The sequence below is a fragment of the Cornus florida genome, unplaced genomic scaffold (genome assembly GCF_030987335.1).
Source record: "Cornus florida cultivar Cherokee Brave unplaced genomic scaffold, ASM3098733v1 CherokeeBrave_3.0.0_Hap2_Chr03, whole genome shotgun sequence".
In the NCBI taxonomy this organism is placed as follows: domain Eukaryota; kingdom Viridiplantae; phylum Streptophyta; class Magnoliopsida; order Cornales; family Cornaceae; genus Cornus; species Cornus florida.
In genome coordinates this window covers 47,303,160-47,329,103 of record NW_026775573.1, presented here as the reverse complement: position 1 = coordinate 47,329,103, position 25,944 = coordinate 47,303,160, and the positions used below count along the sequence as shown (strand labels likewise).

At 34.8% G+C, this 25,944-nt stretch overlaps 1 protein-coding gene across 1 annotated transcript; it reads right to left on the bottom strand.

Moving 5' to 3' along the window:
• Positions 1-7,152: 7,152 nt before the first annotated feature.
• LOC132300426 (kinetochore protein NUF2 homolog) lies at positions 7,153-25,082 on the bottom strand. Its single transcript, XM_059797475.1, has 12 exons — positions 24,721-25,082; positions 24,412-24,630; positions 23,100-23,190; positions 22,831-23,010; positions 14,363-14,452; positions 11,780-11,887; positions 10,388-10,441; positions 8,605-8,719; positions 8,365-8,522; positions 8,175-8,270; positions 7,582-7,652; positions 7,153-7,480 (listed from the first exon to the last, which is right to left on the bottom strand). The coding sequence occupies exons 1-11, from the start codon at positions 24,879-24,881 to the stop codon at positions 7,605-7,607; spliced, it is 1,320 nt and encodes a 439-aa protein (XP_059653458.1). The 5' UTR covers positions 24,882-25,082; the 3' UTR covers positions 7,153-7,480; positions 7,582-7,604.
• Between the last annotated feature and the right edge of the window lie 862 nt (positions 25,083-25,944).

The following is a 25,944-nucleotide window of genomic DNA, read 5'->3' as shown; positions in this document are numbered from 1 at the left end:
TCATATCTCTAGAGAGATATTAGAAAGATTGGTTAAAGAAGGTGTTCTGAACACATTAGATTTTTCTGACTATGGCATATGTATTAATTATGCTAAAGGAAAGTTAACCAAGTCTAGACATAAGGGTGCTACTAGAAGTAATGGCCTCTTAGAACTTATACACACAGATATATGTGGTCCTTTCATTCCTGCTACACTAAACGGGAAGAAATACTTTATTATATTTATTGATGATTATTCTCGTTATGGTTATGTATACTTAATTGGTGAGAAATCTGAGGCACTGGATATTTTTAAAATTTATAAGACAGAAGTCGAGCATCAGCTTGATAAGAAAATTAAAGTAGTACGATCTAATCGTGGTGGTGAATACTATGGAAGGCACGATCATACAGGTCGCAATCCAGGGCTATTTGCTAAGTATCTACAAGAGTGTGGTATAGTTGCGCAGTACACCATGCCGGGTACCCTTGAGCAAAATGGTGTAGCTGAACAAAGGAATCGCACTCTTATGGATATGGTGCGAACTATGATGAGTAATTCATCTTTACTAGATTTTTTGTGGGGTGAAGCTCTTAGGACTGCTGCATATATCCTAAATCGAGTGTCGTCTAAGGCAGTCTCAAAGACTCCTTTTGAGTTATGGATAGGAAGAAAACCCAGTTTAAATCACTTGCGTATCTGGGGATGTGCAGCAGAGGCTAAATTATACAACTCACATGAAAGGAAACTTGATCCCAGAACAGTCAGTTGTTATTTTGTAGGATATCCAGAAAGGTCAAAAGGTTATAGGTTTTATTGTCCATCACATAGTACCAAACTTATTGAGACCCTAAATGCTAGGTTCATTGAGGATGGTTATACCAGTGGGAGTATAGAGCCCAGGCACATGATATTTGAGGAAAATCAAAGTATAAATTTAGTTCCTCGGGATGACATAGTTGTCCCACTCGCTACTATGCAAGATGGTGATTTAAGTCATCAAGAGCCTGAAGAACAAACACCTCACATAGAAGAAGTCTCAAATGAACCAATAGTTGACATGCCATTACGAAAATCAAGGAGAGAAAGAAAAAGTGCTATTCCAGATGACTATGAAGTTTATCTACAAGAGATTGAGTTCAACATTGGTAAAGAAGATGATCCACTATCATTTTCAGAAGCCAAAAATAGCATTTTTGCTCAACAATGGTCAGATGCAATAAAAGATGAGTTAGAGTCTATGAATAATAATAAAGTTTGGGATCTAGTTGACTTACCAGAGGGAGTCAGACCCATTGGCTGTAAATGGGTATTTAAAACTAAATGAGACTCAAAAGGTAAAGTTGAAAGATATAAAGCCCGACTTGTTGCTAAGGGTTTTACTCAACAAAAGGGCATCGACTATAAAGAAACTTTTTCTCCTGTTTCAAAGAAATACTCTTTTAGAATTATAATGGCATTAGTAGCTCATTTTGATTTGGAGTTACATCAAATGGATGTAAAAACTGCATTCCTAAATGGTGACTTGCTCGAAGAAGTTTATATGGATCAACCCGAGGGTTATGAAATTGAGGGCAAAGAATATATAGTGTGCAAGTTAAGGAAATCTATTTATGGGTTAAAACAAGCATCAAGACAATGGTACATAAAATTTGATGAGATAATTACTTCATATGGGTTTAAAGAAAATATTATTGATGAATGCATTTATATGAAAGTCAGTGGGAGTAAATTCATTTTTCTAGTGTTGTATGTTGATGATATCTTACTTGCTAGTAGTGACATTGGCTTGTTACACGAGACTAAACATTTTTTATCTCAAAGTTTTGAAATGAAATATCTTGGTGAAGCCTCATTTGTCATTGGCATTGAGATTCATCGAGATAGATCTCGTGGGATTCTTGGATTGTCACAAAGAGCCTATATAGAAAAGGTTCTTAAAAGATTTGATATGCAACACTGTGAAGGTGGAATTGCTCCTATAGTAAAGGGTGATAAATTTAGTAAATTTCAGTGTCCGAGAAATGACCTAGAGTGGGAGCAAATGAAAAACATTCCCTATGCATCTACAGTTGGGAGTTTGATGTATGCTCAGGTTTGCACACGGCCAAATATAGCATTTGCTGTTGGTATGCTAGACAGATACCAAAGTGATCCTGACATTGATCATTGGAGAGCGGCAAAGAAAGTAATGAGGTACCTGCAGAAGACAAAAAAACCATTTGCTCATATATAGAAGGATCGACAGGCTTGAAGTGGTGGGTTATACAGACTCTGACTTTGCTGGTTGTCAGGATAGTATGAAATCCACTTCAGGATTTATCTTCATGATGGCTGGAGGAGCAATTTCACAGAAAAGTATTAAACAAACATTAACAACTTCATCCACCATAGAGGCAGAGTTTATTGCATGTTATGAGGCCACTTGTCATGCATTATGGTTACGGAACTTCATCTTAAGACTTATGGTTGTAGATTCTATTTCTAAACCATTGATGATTTTCTGTGACAATTCCGCTACAGTTGTGTATTCAACGAACAACAAAAATTCAGGAAAATCTAGACATATAGATATTAAATACCTTGTTGTAAAAGAGAGGATTCAGAACCAGCTTGTGTCTATTGAGCACATTAGTACACAACAAATGATTGCTGATCCCATGACTAAAGGGTTGCCGCCTAAGCTATACAGTGAGCATGTTGCTCATATGGGTATTATTGATAGCTTCGATTTACTTAGTTAGTGGGTGGTTATTTTTGACTCAGTTGTAGACACATTTGTATTTGTGATCACATTTTCTTATATTATATTATCCTCATTTATTTAGTTTTTCATATTGGTGCACGATGGAAAATTATAAGTGTCATTTATGAGACATGGTGTGTCTTTATTAAGACACAGTAGGACCGAAGCATGGCATAATATTTTATTGTTTAGCATATGCGATGTTTATGTATAATCTTGAAGTTGAGTGTATTAATGTTTGTGACCATTGATATCCTATATTATTAAATAATATAATGACATCCTTGATTCAATATTAATATACTTGTAAGGACTTCATGAAAGTTATTTGGTACAATGATTCTCTAAATATAGATAATTTATTTAAAGTGTGCACATCAACATTATTTCAAAATATTTTTTATAAAAAAAAATAATAATAAAAATAATAAAGATTAATTATGATTATAAGACCAACTGGGAGAATGTAAGAATACGGTGGTCTTATTATAATAATTAATCTTACATTTTTATTTAAATTGTTTTATAATTATCCATATTGGAGATGTAACGTTGTATCTTTTGAATACTGTTTATTTTATAACAGTTATCTAATTATAGAGGGATGTGTTCGTTGATGGAACCAACATGTCTCCTCTTGGCAATGCTTAGAAACGGTCCCAACCCTCTATATATATACGTGAAAGAAAGGCCTGAAACCATCGTTCAGTTTCACAGATAAAGGTAGAGGGTTGAAGAGTGTTTCTGTGTTGTGAAGTGTTTCTGTGTATCAGAGTGTTTCTATAATAGTTGTTCTCAAACACAAACAGCTAAAAATGGCAGGTATGTTTCTAAACAATATTTATGTATTAGAACCATGTATTTTAAATATCGTTGAATTTGCTTACAGTCCAAAGTAAATTGATCCACTATGTTTGAAACAAAGTACAATGAACTTTGACTCAAGCTCACATCCTATCATTCTACCAAACACCAATTGCTAACAATCCTCTGCCTTTGTGATGTCCCGTCTAACAGCTCTTGACTTCAGGCTTACTCTTGATCTCTGTAGAAGGATTGCTGATAGATCGAACAATACTCCTAGAATGGTTTGACCATTTCAAAGTGTGATCGCTTCACCTCTGTTCTTCAAGATCTGAATTTGATGTAGAATAAATAGACCTGCTTCTCTGATCGTTGTAGGTACAATATTCAATAAACTCTAAACACGATCAAAATTTGAACAAATACTCTAAAATCACTCGTGTTTATGTGAGTGTTCAATAAATAAAAACAAAAAAATCAGATTTTATTTTCTGCAAAATATCTCTCAGATAGGCTTTTTAAGAATCAGAAGATGTAATGCAAAAGTCATATCAACCTAAATGAAAATCAAGGTTTATATAGAATTTCAAAGACCTAGATATGCATAGGAAAAGGTAAATTTCACGCATAAGACTTTTAGAAGGAAATCTATATCCAATAGGAAGTTTAGGCAGAAAATGGAACTATTACTTAAACTGTATCAGCATGTGGAACCGGTAGCCAATTTTGGAACCGGTTCCCAAATTAAGGACAGAAAGTTTCATTTGACTCAAAAGATCCTGAACCGGTAGCCAAAGTCAATACCGGTTCCCACATGACAGAATTGAAGGGAAAGAGTATCAATTTGAAAAAATTCTATTTTGGAAACTTTGAGGAAACATATCATGTATATATAATATCCTAAGTAAGAAACAACTTCATAAAATGTTGTTCATACCTTTTTCGTAGATCATAGTTTATCAAACTTGAACAACTTTCTAATTCCGTACCCAATCTCGATTTGGTAACTTGAAAATTATAATTCCATCGGACTTGTTTTGACAATAAAATTAACAAGTTACAAAAATTATATCACACAAATATACATATACACACACACACACCTAGTGTTATTAATATTTATATATATATGGTCATGGGCCTTATGGCGAAGAAGAGAGGGATCGAGTGCCATCTCAACTATCATTGTTATTCCTTAACAACTTCATAGCATTGTTTATTACACACATTGTTCATATAAACTTGTGCAAAGCAACTACTATTATATATATATATATATATATATATATATATATATATGCGAGAGACTCTCAATGAGCATGTGCTCTTGAAGCCGAAGTCTTTGTTTATCTATGTATTACGTATGTGTGGATTACTTCATGGTATTACGCACGAAGAGCAACTTGCCTGCTCGCATTGAAGAAAACGGAAAAGGGAGGAAAAAATTATGTTTCAATTAATTGTCGGAAGAATTTAATAATAATATATCACCAATACTTGGATTAGGTCGTCGTAGAGTGCTTTAGATAACAATTAAGGGGTTCACGTACACTTTTAATTCGGCAAGTGGTTCACGCTTGTCTAGTCTGTTTATGGCTTACGCATATTGTTGGATAATTTTATAGAAAACAATTTACAGTCAAACAAATTTTCGAATTATAATGAGACCATTTCTGGGGCATTTGATACACTATTTGTGGAGAAATAATTTGGTGTTACCTTTAATAATAATAATACTAACAATCATAATTCGAAGTGACATGTGAAATCAAGCTTAGACGTCCTATGGATTATGTAAACATTTTTCTCTCTAACACATTCACAAAAAAAATAAAAATAAAAATAAAAAAAAAATAAATAAAAAATAAATAAAAGGGGGGGCGATTGCAGAATACCCCCACAAGCAATTGAAACAATAATTGATGTCCGCCGTTAGATTCATTCTGTGTAGCATGATTTAATTTTATAAGTATGCAATTTCTGGAAAATATATATATATATAAAAGTATGTAATCAAATATAAAATTGCAATTTGCACAATGTGAACATGTTATATCTTAAATCCATACGGCCATGTGGCCAACTTTAACACTGGCAGACACGAAAGTTTTTTTTTAAAAAATTCCAATGTACAACAACACATACTGGATCCATGAGGTTAAATATGATTGAAGTCAAATTTGTTCACAGTCAAGTTGATGCCGTGAGGTGTGAACCCAGTGAACTGGCAGTATTAATTTACACGTTGACAATGAGAAACAAATATTTAATTTGGGGTAGCTGGACAGCTACAACTCAGTACAAACCTAGTAATAATCAAAGATTTCTAAAATGTCATTGGTTGACTTCTTTTCAAGAGAGAGGTTGACTTTTTGTCATGTTCATTATTTTTTATGTTTTTTCCGGGTATGCACTCCGAAGCCACGATAAACTAACATGCATAATAATTTGAAGAAAATGATAAGGGGGGAAGGGTAATTCTGAAAAAAGAATTTAACGTGACTTAATTACATCAAATTATCTAAAATTTCTTGCGCGTGAAGAATAAAAGAGTCATCACGTGCTTAGCTCACTCTTAAAATAAATTTAAAAAAATATATATTTATATACACAAATAGAAATATATATATATACACACACAATTACATGTATGTTGGTAAAAGATCATAAATATTCAAAGAATTTTTTCTATAAATTTTTTAATAGATTTAGGTGTTACTCAATGATCTGATTTTAAGAATTACATAATCATTTTGTATTCAAATCACGTACAAAAATTTAGAAGGATTCACAACATCACTATTTGATTCGGGATTGGCTCTCTCTCTATCTAGGGTTTTGAATAAGTTTTCTTCTTCAGCAGCAATTCAATTGGTACAGTGATTTAATTTGATATGTCTAGTCAGTGTAAATTCTAAAATATATCAATTATGAATTTTTTTTCTAAGTTTTTTCTTTTCTTTTTTTTCTTTTTTTTTTTACCTGCATCTGGTGGACTCTTTTGCTTCCTCACGCAAAAGGGGTGAGAATCTAACGTGGCTAGACCACGTGGTGATTAATTCGGGGGATACCTTTTAGTTCCCCTATCACTGCTCATAATTTAAATACACAATGTAAGTCACAATTCTCAAAGGCAACGTTTAATTTAAGACAAAGGAGTATATCTAAACATAATTTTTCATAATAAAAATACAATCCCAAAGGAACTCTTAAATTAATCGCCTAAAGCTCCAATCACCCCGTTGCCAAGATACGATAAACCATGCAAAGATTTTATGTTCTCACTTTTGCTTATCTAATTTGCGAAACCAATCATCAGTGTTCAAAGACTCTTAACCTCAATAAAGGTATTTGAGATCCTCTCTGTTCATTTATTGACATTACTAGGGGTACACAAAGAACCGTAGAACTGAAGCCGTGTGCACCCTAATCATTATGGTATGGTATGGTATGTTTCGTTACTAAGTTTTCCTCATCATGGTTAATGTTTTATTTATCATGGGTTTTTGGAGAATTAATTCTAACATCATTTACTTACTATATGTCATTGAAGAATTGTTAATGTACTTTCTACACGAGCTTTTAATAACTTTGCCACGTGGAATTTAGGAGAGTTACAGTAAGACAACAAATAATAGCTCTACAATGCCACGTGGAATTTAGGAGAGTTACAGTAAGACAACAAATAATAGCTCTACAAAAGTCCTGCCTAATAAATTTTTCTAAATACATTCATGTAAATCAAAGGAATTTTTGACACCCTGTTAAGTGTATGTTGGGATATTAGGACATGCTTAACACAAGATCTCAATCATGTGGTACCCACTGAACCAGCCAAAACTCCGCCGAGCTTGCTTACAAAAGGCCATATCCGCCATTGTTGACCTTGCTTAGCTGCTCCGGCTCCACACAGTGGCACGAGTGGGCTAATCAGTGACTTCCATCATACTGTAAGAACACGGGGGTACAAGAAAGCAATCAACAAGCAGGATAGTTTGTGCAGTTAACCATTAACACACTAACTGAAGTTTAGGTAAGTCAGCTCCTACCACGACCGAGTCCTGGCTCCATTTCAAATCCCTGACACCAAATTCCCAACAGAGCTCGAGTAGCGATGAAACTACAACAGTCAGAAATAGAATAAAAAATTCTCAGTTCCGAAATCGCCATCAATGAAGGAAACAAACATCAATGATTAAAAACATAGTAAATGTTTCTCAAGTGATTCAGCACAAAGCAAAAAATTTGTGCACAATAGGTTCATAGCTTGGCTTTGCATAAATCCCAGTCCTGACCAAACAGTGAAAAACAGGTCCATTCAAAGATCAGAACGATGTTATGAATATATATATATATATATTGGCAAGAAACTATTCTTACAGTCACACGCCCATTTGCCCCTATGGGAAACATTGTTATATAAGATGCTTGCATTTTTGACATAAATGTTAAAAGCTTGTAGATTTCCCACTTATACAAATGAAAAAGAAAATGCAGCTTTTTATAGATGATTTAGGAACTCTGACCATCAGTCTCTAGAATTTAATGCTGGTTGAGTCAAGCATCGAACCAAGTTTCAACTCCTTAACAGATAAGCATATACAGGAATGAACAATAGATAAACATAAAGAGAGAAGTGCACCTCTCTTGCAATCTCCTCGCATTTACGTTCTAGTTCTTGACATTTAGCTGCTCCTGATTCTTTTACCACATTAATCTTCGCAGTTATAGCATCTGCCTGGCATGTTTAAGAAACAAGAACACTCATACACTGTACTACTTCAGAACAAAATAACTCGGTTCTGCTGAAGAGTTGAAATATACAACATTACCTCTGCAACAGCAGCTTCAACCTTCATTTTCTCTGATTCCATGTCATGCCTCTTAAACTCCACTTCAGACTTCACATTATTCAATTCTTTTGTAGCCTCCTCGCACTTGAGATCTCTTTCTTTTCCCACCTGCTTTCTTAGTTCATCCAACTGATCCACTGGAGAAGAAAACTTTTCCTACTTAAAAAACTAATTTAATTACAGTGACAATAACTAGATGTACATAGAATAAAAAGTTACCTTTCCTTTGCCATTCAACCAGTTTCACCTCAAGCGACTTATCTAACACTGCTTCATCACTCAGCTTAACCTTCAGAACCTTAACATCTTTTTCAATTGACTTGACAGAATTTACCTGTTAGAAGTGCCAATATCACCAATACATCTAATGCAATTAGACTACCCGTATTTCCGGGACAAAAGGGAAAACCTTAGCAGACATCAAACCAAACTAAGGGATCTCCAAACATTTATAATATAAATATTAAAATAATTCAGAAAGTTCTATTCTTTAAAACAAGAGACAAAATATTACATACTTTTGTATTTTGAAAATATAAAACTAGAATTGTTCACAGTTTCATTTTAGTCAACAACCTTCAAAATATATCTAGTAATTCTTAAATTTTAAACTTTTTGATAGCCAAAAATTAGAGATGGTAAGCACCAACACAACCCACGAACACAACTCAAACCTAAAAAGGGGTTAAAGGTTCTGCGTCAACCTTGTGTAGCTTCAAATCATGAATGTTCCAACAATATTAACACTAATAATAAACTGATCATGTTAGGGTTTCAGACCACAACCCTTTTGAAATGTTCAATAATGAGCAGTGTGACTACCACAAAGAAAAAAAAAAAAAATGATTTAACGCTTCTGACTGAGGACATTTTCGTAAACTAATTTTTGTGTTCAAGATTATTTTGTAAAAGACAAATGAGAAACCCTAATGTACTGAAGCTCAGTAAACGCTAGCCACCACAACTCATAAATCTCAAAACTCTGCCAAGGCTCAAGCTCATGTCTCAACTTTTCAAGTGTAATTAGATCAGATTCTCCCACAACAAGACTATATATTCTCTGTGACTCTGTGTAGACTTCAAGGATTACACTCTCTCTACTCTATGCCTTCACCCTCAAAGGCATGATTTTTCCATCACTATAAATATAAAATAAGTTTGATCTCAATTTTGGGGCGTTCTCTCTCTACACTATGGTTGGATTCTTATGGATTATTTGATATATTAAACCCTAATTGGTGATAGCAATAATCAATGGCTTTTATCATTCAATCTGTGCAATCTTGTCTGCCCATAGGTCTTATTTCATAGTTCTAATCTCTCTTTTTTTCTTTCTTTTTTTGGTAGGTTTCATAGTTCCAGTCTCATGTAATTAATAATCCAATTTCTTTAGTTAAATATGATATTAATTCATTATGTTATTCAGTCAATGTGTTAGCGTGAACCCTAACTCAACTTCCTTATTAATCAGGTTACGTTATTCATGTAATGCAACCAGTTTAATGAGCAGATGGTGTTAAAAATTGAAGACATTGGCATATTTAATGAGTAGCTCTGTCCAACATTTAATCGAGTGCCCCAAACTTGACATGTGCATATGACAACAAGATAGCTGAATTGACAGCCCTAACAAAAATCAAAAGAAAAAAAGACATAATTTTAGGGTTTTTGAGCATTTAGAACTCACCAGTTGGGGGGAAAAAAAAGCTGTTTGGGAAAGGAGGGAATTATAAGGCCTTTGGGCCTGGGTCCACCAATGATTAATAATGGAACAAAAGGAAGTTGGTGTAACTGATTTAAGTAAATGTTTTTAAGATCTTGCATGAAAAAGGGTAAAAGATCACATAGTTGACAAATTTATTTAAACAATTCAACAAGAGCATCATGACAATAAAGACTTTGCATCATGGTTCTCCGCCCAACACAGTAAATGCCATATAAAGCTTTCAAACAAATTCATGCAAACACAAAAAACCAAGATCTGGCCATGATATAAACAAACCTGTTCTTGTATAGCCTGCATCTGAGCAAACTGCTTGGACATTTTCTTAAAAGCCTGAGAAAGAGAAGTGCAAAAGGCTATTATCAATTATCCTTTCAACTAGAATTGTGGATGATATCTAAATACGTATTAATATGCCATTCAAGCAAGATTCTTTAAATTTAATTTCTCTTGTGTCCAATAATCTTACGCTACTTAGTCGCCATAAACCATACAGCAGTAAGTGATCACTGATACAATTGCTTCTGAATGCATTTCATTGTTTAGCCACTATATTTTAGGAAATGTCATTTCTATTATTATTTTTTAATTAGAAGTCAATTTGTAGATTGAAAAGCAGCATAAGCTCTAGAATATATACCATCACACACACCAACACACAAATTAAAAAAATATATTTAAAAAAAAAAAAAAAAAAAAACAAAGGGCCTTCACAGCATAACAACACTCAATATTGCCATTGTTTTGCTTCAGGAGGCATGTCACTAAAGAATGACTTGAATCTTTTGAAACATTTGATAGACATGCTAATTATGCCAGTTTCAATAAATGATGCCCAAGGTATTATTGTTCTCCTCCGGGAGCAGTACTGATTTTGATGAATGATGAGTCAACCCTCAATGAATTACTATATAATGCAACTTTACAAATGTAACACTTTGAACAAAAAATTTATAATCGTACACCAACTGATAAGTTCACCTTGAAACCATCATAAGATGTTAGTGAACTGACTTTCACTTCCTGCCCCACCCCGACACCACCCAAAATCACATATCCAAACAGCATTAATCATAAAATCATATGGTTATTTTGCGAACATGATTCATAAAATCCCACACTAACCGCAAAATAATGTATATGCTCTTTCTTTAACGTGGTGCATGCATCTGTGTGTGTGAGGAGGTGGGGGGTGGGGAACTAGTTTTCTACTAAGCTACTTGCACGTAATCAGATAAGTTATATATCTAAACAAAACACAATCTCTAACTAAAATTCAATTAACATAAGAATGGACTGAGTTTCCTAAGTTAAACTTGGTCAATTTACTAAATTAAGGAAAAGGAACAAATTTATGGGAGTTAATGGGAATTGATGGGACTATGGCAATTGCAGGTGAAAACCATATGCTAAGTTAGAAAAATATAAAAATTAGTAAGCTAAACTTTAATCATCAATCCTCAAGAAAACAAACAAAAGAAAACTTCTCACTGTATGAAAATTAAGGCATTCAAACACCTTTTGAACAAGCAAAGTTACACTAAGATATGTGTTATCAACTGCAAACATAAAATAAATAAATAGAAAATAATAATAATTGGCTAATTCTTTCTAACAATTCAGTGAGACATGCCACATAAATGGTTACAAGAATAGTTTATAACAGAATACCTTGGTATAAACCTCAACAGTAGCTGTCTTCTCCTGAAAAGTTTGCATAGCTGCCTTTTCAGCATTCTTTGCCTCATCTCGAACTGTTTTCTTCTCCTCTAATGCCCTCTGTTTTCAAAAGAAACACACGCGCACACGCACACACACACACACACAAGATTAGAGAGAATAAAGATATAAGAATTAATTGAAGCGAGAAAATAATGGAAACAACCGCATAGAGAATAAAAAATAAAGAGAAAAGGAAACTATTGCATGAATGTCGCTCAAGTAACAGAAAATTCTCTAGCCAATGTCATAAAAATATATATATATACACATTGAATTTATTCAAATATGGCCTAACAAAGAGATTTTTTTTTTTTTTTTTTTTTTTTTTTTTTTTTTTTTTTTTTGTGGAAGTTAAAGCAATTACGCACACACCCTACCTCCACCGAGGTTCGAACCCCTGACCTCCCTTTAGAAAGGAAGGGGTGATACCGCTAGGCCATTTGGTCCTTTGGTGCCTAACAAAGAGATGATGGGAGAAAAGTTACATAACCCCAAATAGTCTGAAACTAAGGCTCGTTAAGTCTACTTGAGGGAACCAACTCAACAAAACTAATTTTTTCCCAACTATTAAGGTAATTTCATATGAACTTGTTTTACTATTCTGTTCTGTGTAAGACCATAATATTAGCCAATTCACGCAGAGTCATATCTTTCTCAACCTATGTTAATAGCCTTCTCCTCCTACCAACAATTCCCTTAATATGGATTACGTCACACTTCTTCACTAATGCATTTAATGGTCTTCCTTTTATGGAGTTAAATCATGTGATTTGATTTTCTCTCATTCAATCACCAAGAGGTGCTACTTCTGCCATATCATATACGATTCATTTTTATTTTATCCTTTTCTTGCCTTAGCACCCACCCATATCAACTTCTACATTTTGACTACACTCATTTAATTGCTATACATAACATTAAAATATTTATTGTTGAATCAAAGGAGGATAACAATGAAACAAGCGTCGTATCACTGTTCCTTAAAAAGACCAGTCATATGCAATCAGGAATAAAAATCATCCCTCCTTGAATGGAAGTAAAAATATTCCTCCATGTAAGCTAACTGACACTTATCAATTTGGCAAATACAGAGGAAACAATTATAAATATATTTTTACAATTGTTAGTCATGTGTCATGAAAGCATTTACCATCTAGATCATTGGCCAAGAAAAGAAGAATAAAAATAAGAGAAGCAAAAAAAAAAAAAATCCACAATAATACATAGATAGTGTTGAAAATGAACATCAAACCCCAAAAAATTAAAGTGAAAGACCATCAACTAAAAGATTCTAGAGCATTTTGGTTTATAAACAATTTGCACTCACTTTAAGATGTAAATATGTAAATTAGAAATACCAGGCTAATGTTCAATATTTCAACACAAAAACCAGCATTGGAACGCATGCTACTGCTTATATACTAAACATGAATTAGGCATAATCCTAGAAATTAAAAAAATAAATAAATATAGAAGAAGAAGAGAGAGAGAGACTATGAGGGACTGACCATAAATTCCCAGTAAAGAAAGAATCGGTGTAATAATTGGCAAATGACAAGGAAAGTCATATTTTAACTATTTTATAGCCATGTTAGAGACACAATACTTGCATGCCAAACACCTAAATGGAAACACCAATTTCCACTTAATTTGCTTCAAGGTCAACATGTGAGAAACCTCGTGTTTAACCCAGCAACATATTCCCATGCCCCTTGGGAAATCCAATGTCTTACATATACTATTTAACATTTTCTCTTGTACATTGCAGAGCATGATCTGAATCAATTAATGTGGCTGCTAACTGGATTAATTTCTACTTACCACAATTAATGTCCATCTTCTTGCCTTTTTGTTTTTATATTATTTACACCTCCACTCCTTGGGAAAATCTGTTTCATATTTGCGGTCAAAAGGATTTTGGTTTTATTTCTGCTCCTTTCCATCAGATCACTTGAGATAAATTACATAATGGTTCCCCTCTCAACAGACAATATTATAGTCTCCATGTTTAGAATTGAAAATGTAGGAAAATCGGAGGTGAGACAAAGATCACAGTCATGTTTACAAGCTTATATTCATAACCTTGGGGTTGATTAATGTTTTGTTCACGTTTTCAATTCCCAGTGGTACCAGTAAAAGTATCAGCATGATTCGATTTGAATCCATGATTAGATATGGGGGGAAAAGTTAGCTTCTATAACAACTAGATACGAGTTACATGAACTAACCAGTATATTTGCTAAAACAGGGCACAAATTATCCTTAGATGCCTCTTAATCTTGCTCCTAGATTTACTGTGGCCTGATTAATATATTGAGGACTGCCATTGTAGTTACGTAACACTATGCTTTCTATATTGTTTTTTCTATGCAAACTGAACTTTTAAAAAAAGGCCTTTTACTTGTAACTAACTGCATCTAACATGGTTATCAAAGCTTCACTGATGACTAAACTATGTATTTAAATATAATTGGCAACATTGTAGCACATAAGTGAATTAATGTTGTCACTTAATGAGATAAAAATAGGTACCTGTAGCTTTTCAGGTGATTGAACAATCTTGGAGCGTAAATTGGCATTATCTTGGACACTTTGTACCAAGGCAAATTCTGCACTAGAAATCTGGAGAGGAAACACCACAAGCAGTAAATGTTGAATCAAGCATGGACAAACATATCTAAATAACCAGTCTGCGTCAGAAACCTAAAAAAAAAAAAAAACTTTTACTTAAAAATAGGGCATCAGAGATACTTGCAACATAACATTATGGACTACAGAAACAAGAAAGGAGCCAACTTCTACATAAAGGAGGTGAAGGTACCAAGAATAAATATAAAAGACGTTTTAAGAATAATTGTAACAGGGCTGTCTACATAATCAACATGTTAACCACTGATATGATGACAGTACAACTGTGTTGTTCCTAAAAGACTTCAAATATTACTTATGTGGCAAAGTTCTTAACATGGTTATGGACCTATGATAGAACACCAATAATCATATTAGAGAAAGATGACTCTGTACAATGAGGAAATTCGAAAAGCTATGCACTCCTATCTTGAAGCATAACTCTATTTTTTAAAAATTATTGAATTCTAAAACAATTTGTTAGTAGGGTACAAGATGCTACAAGGACAGACACTTCTCTGAAGATGTTGTGCTCATGTCAGACACATGTCATGATATTCTTAGACATGTCTAGTAAGCTTCCCAGTTCCCAAAACATGATTCTTTTGCAGAAACACAACTTATAATAAGCAAAGTCTGAGACTACTAAAAACAAGATAGACAGCCTCAAAATGACCAACATTTCTCTTTTGTTATAAAATCTCTAACATAGGACACATGACTGTATAGGTCAAGCACGCAATCAACAGTTCTGAATATAAGCCAAAATAGACACAAATACAGTCAAAGAATAATGGCACATATAATATAATAATATAAGACAAAATAGACACAAATAGAGTAAGAGAATAATCGTACATATAATATAATCTCTTCTTCTTTTTTTTCTTTTTCTTTTTTTGATAAGTAGAAATGTATTAGAAAGCGTTCAAAAGAGGAACGCGTCCCTAGAGCTGTACAAGAATCAAGAACAAAAGGAAAAAAAGGGAAGACCTATGGACCCAAAGATCCCAAAAAGTCCATGATCTCCTCAACCGAAGAACAATCTCTCCCCATACCCCAACTAAAAAGAAAGCAAATAATAGAGTACTTTAAAACCCCAATGTGTAACTCCTCCCCAACAAAGGATCTTCTATTACGTCCTTTCCAGAGGCACCACCAAATGCAAAGAGGAGTCGCCCTCCAAAAATCACGAACACGAGCCCCCACCCTCTGCCCCCTCCAAATATCAATAAGACCCCGAGAGTTCCAAGGCATAACCCACTGGACGCCAAAAAGACCCAACATAAGGCTCCAATAGTCATGGGCCACTGGGTAGTGCAAGAGAAGGTGGTCCACAGACTCTCCATTGGTCAACACAGACAACACCGATTAACAATGATATGTCTTCTCTTCCTTAAGTTGTCCAGAGTCAAAATCTTACCCCAAGCAGCAGTCCAAACAAAGAAAGCCACCCTAAGAGGAGCCTTCGAAAGCCAAACCGTTTTCCACGGGTAAGAGGAGGCCTGAAAACCAGAAAGACAGAAAAAGAAAGACCAGACCTGAAAAGTCCCTTACGAAGAAGGCACCCAAGTCAAGAGATCCGCCCCAGTACCATCCACCTCCTGTCGATACAAAAGATCTAACAAGCTAACAACATCATCCAGCTCCCAATCCTGAAAGGCTCGCCGGAACTGAACATCCCAAGACAACCTACCGCTATCAAGGCGATAGCAATCGGCAACCAAAGCATGACTATCCATGGCAATCCGACCTTCCCAAACTCTGAATCTAATATGCTTAGAAAACTCATCCCAACCATGCCCAATGGAATGCCACACGACCATGCCGATAGCAGATCTAGCCGGTCTAGCAAACCAATCCCCTCTCTCCTCCCCAAACCGACAAGCAACGATCCTCCTCCATAATCTATGCCTTTCACTGCCGAACCTCCAAAGCCACTTGCCAAGAAGAGCCCTGTTGAAAGGCGCCAGTCTCCGAATCCCAAGGCATCCCGACTTAAAGGGCCTGCAAACCTGCTCCCACCAAACAAGATGATATTTGAACTCCTCCCCCCTATCGCCCCAAAGAAAATTACGTTGAATCATCTCAAGTCTCCTGATAACAGAAGAGGGAATCTGGAAAAGAGAGAGAAAATAAGTTGGAAGACTGCACAAAACACTCTTTACCAACGTAACTTTTCCTCCCTTCAAGAGATATTACTTCTTCCACCCAGCCAATCTTCTCTCGAAATGCTTAATAACCGGGTCCCAACTTCCTGCCCTCCTTGAGGAGACGCCCAAAGGTAAGCCGAAATAAGAAATTGGGAAGGAACTCGTCCTACAACCAAGGACAGCTGCAAGAGAAGCCACCTCCTGAACCTCCCCCACAGGGACAAGCACACTCTTACCCACGTTGATTCTCAAACCAGATACAGCCTGAAAAAAAACCAGAACAAATCTCGAATATCTCAATTGGGACACCTCTGCCTCACAAAAAACCAAAGTGTTATCCGCAAACAGCAAATGAGAAATCTCCAATTGATGGACTGCCTCTGGACCAATCTTGAAGCCTCGTATAAGACCCAAGGTCATAACCCTCCTCAGCCCTCCTCATCAGCCTGCTAAGAGCCTCCATAACAATAATAAACAAGAAAAGGGATAGGGGGTCCCCTTGCCTCAAGCCACGAGAACTGCCAAAAAACCCCGATGGGAAACCATTAAATTTTTTAATGAGAACTATATATTTGTCTTAGATAATACTCCGTCAATATATGTACACAATTATTTGAAAATGATATCATGTCCTATATTAACATAAGAATTTTCCTGAATTCATCATGTTCTCCATAGTGCAAAGAGCAAGAAAATCATTAACAGAACTAAAGCTGAGGGACGTTTAGGTCTAAGAAAACTGGTGGACATTCAAGTAGCTTCTTAGTGTGTTCCTGCCTGGGATTTTTGTGACAACTCGGATTTTTTAGGTTTTAATTTATTTTTTTGGTTGTCATAATTAATTATTTGATTATGGTTGGAGATTTACCCAATTAAGACATTTAATGGGGTTGGATTTGGTTTGGTTACATTTATATATATGGTGTATCAGTTTGCAGGAGCCGAAAATGAGGAAGGAAAATAAGATATATATGTGATAATAGTGATAATGTTTTCATGGGCCCACTGGAGATTTTAATGGGTTATTGACTTGGTGCATTGTGCAAATATATATATGTGTGTATATATATATATAGTGTATCAGAGGAGGGAGATGCACCAGGCAAAATTGTAGAGAGAAAGATAGATTGTAATAGTAATGTGATAGCGGGTCCCAAGAGATTTTTGGATGGGTTTGAATTGATAATGAATTATTTGTATATGAAAAGAAAAAGAAAGATAAGGATGAGAAAGATATGTAATGGTTGATTTGCATTTTGTATATATATATATATTTGTTCGTATCTGATGGAAGCAAAAAGGAAGCAGCCAAATTGGGGGGGAAAGAATGAATTGGTGATGGTTCATTATTGCAGGTCCCACTTGATTTTATAATAGGTTTGGTTGTTTCTGTTTCATGTATATATATATATATATATACATGAAATATATGTATACCTGCTGCCGAAAAAGTAAAGAGAAATGGAAAGATATGATGGTGCGGGGCCCACGAAATTTTTTGGGCATATTTTCTTTGACTTTGGGTTTTTGCACTTGATGAATGTAAAGAGAGATATTTGTGTGGTGAGATTTGTTCTGTCAGTGGACTTTTTTTTGCCATTATATTGTGTGTATGTACCTTTATATATATATAAGTTAAAGATATTTATAAATAAAGCTGTGGGACCCACCTTCTTTTTATCATTTAGATGACCCTTAAGTCATCTGCAGATCTCAATTTCTCTCTCGCTCTCCGTCTATATTTTTTTCTTTTGCCATTCAAAGCTTGATTTCTCCCAAACCGTTGAGATTTAGACTTTGCCACTTAAGGCAAAGTTGAAGAGCTCGTCATGGGTTTTATATTGATCGGAGCAATTTTTAATTTGGAGCACTTGGGATTTCGAATTTCTTGGGCTGAATTGGGGTTTTCTTCAACTAGTGAGGTAGGGGTCTCTAATACTCAAATTCTTATTCCTTTGTGAGTTTTTCTATTTTAATTGTTGTCAAGCATGATTAAATTGAATTGATTGTTCCTTAGATGATTTAATTGAGTATAAGAACCATGTAATTATATGTATTTGTTGATTTACTTGGAAAGAATGCATAATGTGTTAATTTTCTATGCCTATGATGCTTAATAATTTGTTAGAAATTTTATACGGAAGCATGTTAATTGTGTGATAATAATTCTCTCCATTTCCATAGTATTAAAAAGACATGTGATATGTATACAAGCATTGGGCATGAAAGAAAAGGGGAAGTGTTTTAAAATGAAATTAAAAAGGGAATTTTGGGGAGAAATTTGAGAAAATGGTTTTGAGAAAACCCGGTCGCCGCAGAGTCACCAAAGGGCCGCTATGTTAATATAGCCTAGAGGGAACTAGGGAAATTGCCCTAGCGTGGTTGAGCTATCTAGGCCCAAAATGAAGCCGCGGGGGTATCCCAAGGGTCGAGGACAGTAACCAATCCTTCTCTCGTGTCGCTACGAAGTCACCAAAGGACGGGTTATATTAACAGTTTGTGAAGTGATGGATGTTTTCTGAAATGGGAAGTGACATGCATGACATTGCATTCATGGCGCGACATTCTTTTGTTTTGGACTTGAAAGTGTATATTGTATTTTTTGTCCTGACTTTGTATGACCCCGATCCCTATAATCCTATTCATTGTTTGGATTCACGGGGCTACAAGAGGTGGGTCTTAGGCACTACCTACTGAGTAATTTGCTCACCCCATTACAATTAACATTTTTCAGAACACGGATGGCAAGTGGCGGACGACGCTCCTCCACAGGGTTCGATGGGTTAGTAGACCGTTTTGACATACTTTGTAACTATAATCTTATTTTATTATTATTATTTATTTATTTATTATTACTAATTTTTTTTATAAACCCGGAATGACACGTATAATATGTATTAACGTAGGAAAGAATGGTGTTGTCCCTAGTTGACCTCGGGTTCGGTTAATGACCCGGCTAACGGTTCGGACCTACGGGTTCGAGTCGTTACAATTTTTTGATAAGCAAAGATAGATTGTGGGTGTCCTGGTTTAATCAAAAATATGCCTCAAATGTCAGTTATTGGAATGTTGTTCCTAGAAACTCCTATTCTGTTATATGGAAATCTATTGTTGTTGTCAGGGACATTATGCTGCAGAACGCAACTTTCAGAATTGGGAATGTCCAGTCTTTTTTTGTCTTCCTTGACCCATGGTGTGATGGTCAGACTGTTGCTCAAAAATTTGGTCATGGGCTGATCAGGAGGTTACATTTTCCCAGAAATGCTACTTTGGATTGTTTGATGGTTAATGGGGATTGGAATTGGAATTGGCTGCTTTTACAGGAAAATGTTTTACACCAGTTCAAAGAATATGTTACTAATGTGTCTATTCATGCCAGTGAGGACAACCTTCTGTGGGATGGTGGTCGGGTCTCTTTTGGCACTGTCGTAAACTTGCTTCTGAGGAGGTGGAAAGGTGTAACATGTGTTGGGGTAAGGCTAGGCCTAGATGGTCTGTTACTACTGTTTTTGTGATGCTTAACAGACTTCCTTCCATGGTTAACTTACAGAAGACTAGAGGAGAAAAGTAAATTTTGGCTGCTAGATGTTCTCTGTCACAAAGAAGTTGATAATCGAGACCATTTGTTTATGTCATGTCATTTTGCTCAGGCTTTGTGGTCTTGGTTTGGTGGAGTTCTCAAGTGATATGGATCAGTTTGCTGGGGTGGCTACTACATGGGATCTATTTTGTTGGTTCAGCGATCATTATAATGCCTCTACATCTTTAAAGAGTCTGTTTGCAGCTGTTCTTTGGGGGATATTGCAGGAAAGGAATGCTAGGCTTCATGGCTCATCTCCTAAAGCTCCTGAGATGGTGGCTAGGCGGCTGCTGCCGGAAGTGTTAGATGTCCAGAATGCTTCTATCCATGATCTTCTTTTTTAGCACATTTTCTACACTTTTTGTTTTGTATGGGAAATGGGCTTTCTCTAATGTTTGATTGCTGTTTCCTATCTCTTTTCATATTCTGAGGGTATGCCCTCTGTGCACCAGTACTTTATTTTTCAATCTTTTAATACAGTCTCAATTATGAAAAAAAAAAAAAAACATCAACAGCAATAGAAAATTCCAATGATTACTAATTTTTTATTTGGGTGAAGTGCAGTAAACACCCCTATGGTATACATATAGTGCATATAACCCCTTACTGTTTTCTATACACCCCTGTTTCATTTTAGGTGAGAAATAGGGGCTGATGTCATACGTAACAGGAAAAAAAATGTAAAAAGACTAAAATGGACAAACAAAACAGTGTTGTTTTGGCTTGCCCTCTCTTTCACTCGTCTTCCTCCACCTCTGCACATCCCAACAAAACCCTAACACCATAACTCCATCACTATTACCACCATCCCAAAACCTCACTTCAAGGGAATTTTAAACCACAGATCACCAGGCTTGAGCTCTTCGGCCTTAATGTACTTCTGATCAGCCATTAAAAGAGGATAAACCAGACCAATGAACCAATCCCCTGAGAGATAAATGGAATTTTTTTATGATGAAAACAACCCCTAAAAGCAGGTGTTTGGATTGATTTTGAACTGCTCCTGAATCAGTTTTCCTTTTTTTGCTTTCCCAATTTGGATTTGGGTTCTTTTGTAATTCTGTTTCTAGATTGCAGTTATACGTAAATGTCTTTGTATACGTGGAGAGGTTTGTGTTTATAGCGACGCATTCAGAGATGGACCTGTATAATGTGGTAGTTGATGAAGTTAGGAGACGTTAGAGAGAGAGTAGTGTCACAGTCACTTGAGGATGACCCTTAATTATGTCTTGTAAACGTTGAAGGGGCAATCTTGAATTTTTATTTAAATATATGGGTGAGTGTAATACATGGGAGAGCTGTAGGAGTAGAGAGATACAGAATAAAGAGATGTGGGAGTAGGGACTAGGAACTAGGGAGAGACGGTGTAGAGAGAGAGAAAGAACTGTGGGAGCACAGAGAGAGACCGTAGAGAGAGTAGATATAAATATACATATAATATCATTTTCGGAAGAGAGAAATGGCTTTTCTAGATTTTTAGGTGTTAAATATGTCATGTACAACGCACATGACTGTTTAATGGCCAACTCCTAATGGCACACTGTCGGTAAGCCCTTGTTTGCAACATTTTAAAATACAATATGGATTTATATACACAATATAAACCATAAGGGTTAAATGTGGACCATGAGGGTGATTTTTGTACTTTCCCCTTTTTGTGAAAAGAATTAACAAAACATGTGTGTGCATGTATGTAAATGAGAACAAATAATCAATACCATGATTTAACCCATATCACCAGACCAGGCATGAAATGCACGAAATAATACACTAACTAAAAAAAAGACAAAGCTAAGAGCTCAAGCTCAGAGTAAGAGTGCATTAATCATAGATTTACTTGTACAAAAGTTTGAATAAAATCAACCAAATTTATGTATTTATCCTACTAAAATGCATATACAACAGGTAAAAAAAAAAAAAAAACATATCCTCTGCTGACAAATGTCCTACTTTTAAGAATGTGTCATGCCAGTGCATCTGCATTGTGCTGTGTCTATATCCGATATATAGTTCCATACATGGTTTATGTAAAAAGGTAAAACAAAAAAGGATGTATATGTTCACAATGCCCACCCCATCCACACAAAGAATTACGGAATATGATAGCTAACCCAGTACCTAGACAAACCAAAAGAATACCATAGCCATATCAGACCAAGAGTGTAATTTTCATAGTCAGTGCCACTTGGGTGATAACGGTGGGCAGATTTATCATATTCTGGTAATATTCTAGTCAAATAACATATTTGGACGCCTCAGTAAATCATAACTAAAGTCTTATGCATTATGGATCCAAACATTTAAAAATTTCAATCATTAAACTGCTTTTTGCTCCAATCAATCTTTGTAGTCATTGCCTCCATAACCTCCTCTACCACAAATCATTTTCCTCAAACATCAGATAGTGGACAGTTACATCAATTAAACTTATCAAAATTTAAGCATATTTGCTTTCCATTCTTACTGCATCAAAGGCAAAACCGAAGATTCTGATCCATTTATTAACTATTACTCTCAAAACCCTCACCAATTGCAAATACTTTACCTCAAACATTAGACTAGACAACTACATCAATTAACTTAACAAATTTAGGCATATTTGTTTTCCCATGATTACTGAGTTAAGGCAAAAGCCAAACCTTCTCATCCATTTCTTTAGCCCTTTCCTTCATTTTTCTTATTGAAGCCTTCAAAGACATTTGGTGATTGTTAAGACCTGGAATGGTCTGACGCAGCTCTTTAACTTTAGCATCTACTTCTTGAACAAGCGGCATTTCCATTTCTCTTGATTCATCAAACACTGCAATCTCTGCATTCAACTGTAATGTAGATGAACAGATAACTTCAGATAAATACCTGACAAGTAAAAGCTAATATGAAATTAAGCAAATCATATTCTTAGAGATACCTGTGAAATTCTGGCCTCCAACTCTAGCCGTTGGTCATCAAGAAGGTTCAGCTCGTCCACAATTGGTCTCAAAATATTCATTTTTGAATCCCTACGATATTGACACAAACAATTAACAACAAAGTAAACCCAATGTCTAGATGTTCATCTTACAATAAAAGTAAAGTTCAATTTGTTTCATTTCCATCTAAACATGTAATAACAAATTTCGAGTCAAACCAGATGTTTGTCTAAATTAAACATTTCATGGAAAATGAATTAATTTATAAGTCTTAAATATAAAATTTTCCACAATCCAATCATTGTAAATGAGGTCACAATACAACATCGATTTTATTCTGATAAGAAAATAGCAAAAATATTTTCCATTCAATAAGAATTTGATACTCTAAACTATCTTGCACGATGGCATGTTAATTTTTCCATTTTCAGCAATAAAATTCACTATAGATGGTCAATTAGTTCCCTTAGCCCTTAAGGTTGCACGTATGCCACAATGAATACATTCAAGTTACATGGGACACTAAAGAATATCAAAATAGCATCATCACTCTAACTTTAACTATTCTTATATTTCTTCAGTTGCTGAACGCTGTTTCAGGAATCAAAGAGAATTCCATATATCAGACAACGATAGTCGATAACCGAAAAAAAATTTCCACATAATTTTCATTTTTTCATTTTCAAGAATGCAGTTCCTGGAAATGATAAGCCCTACAATAAAACTCTAATTTGAAAAGCCATAAAGATAGGACAACCCAAGTTCTATCAACTTTACATTTGGCGAGCATGCCATGTAAAGACACCCCTTGATAAATATATTATGGGATTTCCAGTTCGCTATAGACAACAATGATAGGTCATGCCATGTTCTATATCACACAACACCTAATCCAACAATGATCCCAGAATATATTTTTTAAGGTGTGTAAGTAAATTGGAAAGATCTTATCTCACCATGTCATACTTGATCCATAGATATATAAACGCCTGAATGCATATTACATAAATACACAATAATAAATATACCCAGAAATAAGGAATATCCAAGCACGCTAATAATTCCATTGACACACTTTTCTTCACTCTCCTTACACTCATTCAATGTATAGCTTCCGCTACTTGGAAAAGCAAAGAATGCTCTAAATCACACAACGTCAATCCCATACCAAGTACCAACACACTCAAAGCAACCAGAACAACAAGAGCATAAACACGAAAACTTATCAACACCCATCAAATTAACAATAATTTTAAACAATAAACAGTGCTTAGTGTATCATTTTCCCAACCAAACAGAGCTTAAACGAACCTGTCGATACAGAAATTGAGTAAGGCACTAAGGAACAACTCTGTTCTGTCTCCGACGGGCTTTATCAGATCATTGAGGGTGAATGTCCTAGGGCACTCAAGAGCCTCCATAATCTCCTTGATTTTGCTCAACAAATTGAAGGTCCTGACCGAGTCGACATGCATGTCCGGGTTCTCCAGCTGTTCCAAGGCGGCAAAATCGACTTGCCCGTGATCTTCCCTGAAATTAGACAAAACCCTAGTGAGAATTTGTTGGGAAAACCCTAGAAATGGGTAACATAAATTGAATTGGGGCTTTTTAGGGAAGTACGGGAGAGAATCAATATGTAGTAAGAGTCTTGTGTAGAGGTTAGTAATGAAATCTGGGTTGGGATGGATGAGATCGGCTTCAGAAATGGTTGCAATCTGCGCATCGGCGAGAAATCCGATGATTTCGCCCCTTCGGAGCCTTGGGTATTCGAACTTGGACATCGTTGTTCACTCAAAGCAGATGAAGTGTCTGAGACTGTGAGTTATATATATATAATCATTTCCCGCTCAAATGATGGGTCAAAATTTCAATGGCTTCAAGTTTTATGACAAATGACTCACACCCACCCAAAGTTCAAGTAACTCCACCTTCAAGTTTTGAAGGAAAAAAAAAATTGAACAGAACGGAGGGAAGAAGGAATGACTAAGACATTCTAAGAAGAGAGTAAGCATTTTTCTCTTTTTGTTGTGTCAGATGGAAAAGAATGTAAAAAATTGATAATTTAATTTGTTGTATGATAAAAATAAATAATTTTTAATATTTTTTTAGGTTGTTTTTATCATTAAATTCATCACATGTGATCTATTAAATATTTTATGAAAGGTATTGTAATAATTTAAAATTTTTATAATAGGCTCAGTCTTTTTTTCTCCCATCTTCAACCCATATTGGATAGATGAAAATTTGTGAAAGAGGTCTCCTTTGGTTTCATATATCATTTCTACCTAACAAATAAAATTTATTACTTCCTTCCTATTTTCCTTTTAGCCCTCTTCTATCTTTTCTACCAAGCATAAAGTTAATACTCCGTGTTAGTCGTCATAGCATGGTATATAAGAACAGTTATTCACTTTATTTAGATAATCATGTTAATGTTACGGTTATTCATTTTATTTGAATAGTCTAATATTCACTTTATTTATTTTATTATTTTTAAATATTTTAATAATTTTTTAAAATTTTTATTTTTTCAATTGTTTAGTTATCTTTTTCCCAATGGGTAAATAAAGTTATAAATCAATCATCTGTTTTTTTATTGTAAAAAGTCGTGGAACATTTATGGAATAAATTTGATAACGAAAATGTTTAAAACTAATAATTAAAATAAAATTAAAAAAAAAAGTTCATATTTGTTGACAAATTTAAAAGAAATAAATAAAAAACATTACATATTATTTGTGATGAATAACATATTATTTTACAATTTATAACTTCTCATTTATTTGTCGACATTATACGTATTTTATAGGAAATAAATAAAAAAAGACATTTCATAAATAAAAA

What these genes read in the sequence shown, in the direction of transcription:
- LOC132300426 (XM_059797475.1), bottom strand. Translation starts at nt 24,881, where the DNA reads ATGTCCAAGTTCGAATACCCAAGGCTCCGAAGGGGCGAAATCATCGGA. An exon ending in TGCAGGCTATACAAGAACAG is followed by an intron (nt 8,720 to 10,387) that starts GTTTGTTTATAT and finishes CACTTCTAACAG; the next exon opens with GTAAATTCTGTCAAGTCAAT. An exon ending in GCGAGGAGATTGCAAGAGAG is followed by an intron (nt 7,653 to 8,174) that starts GTGCACTTCTCT and finishes TGACTGTTGTAG; the next exon opens with TTTCATCGCTACTCGAGCTC.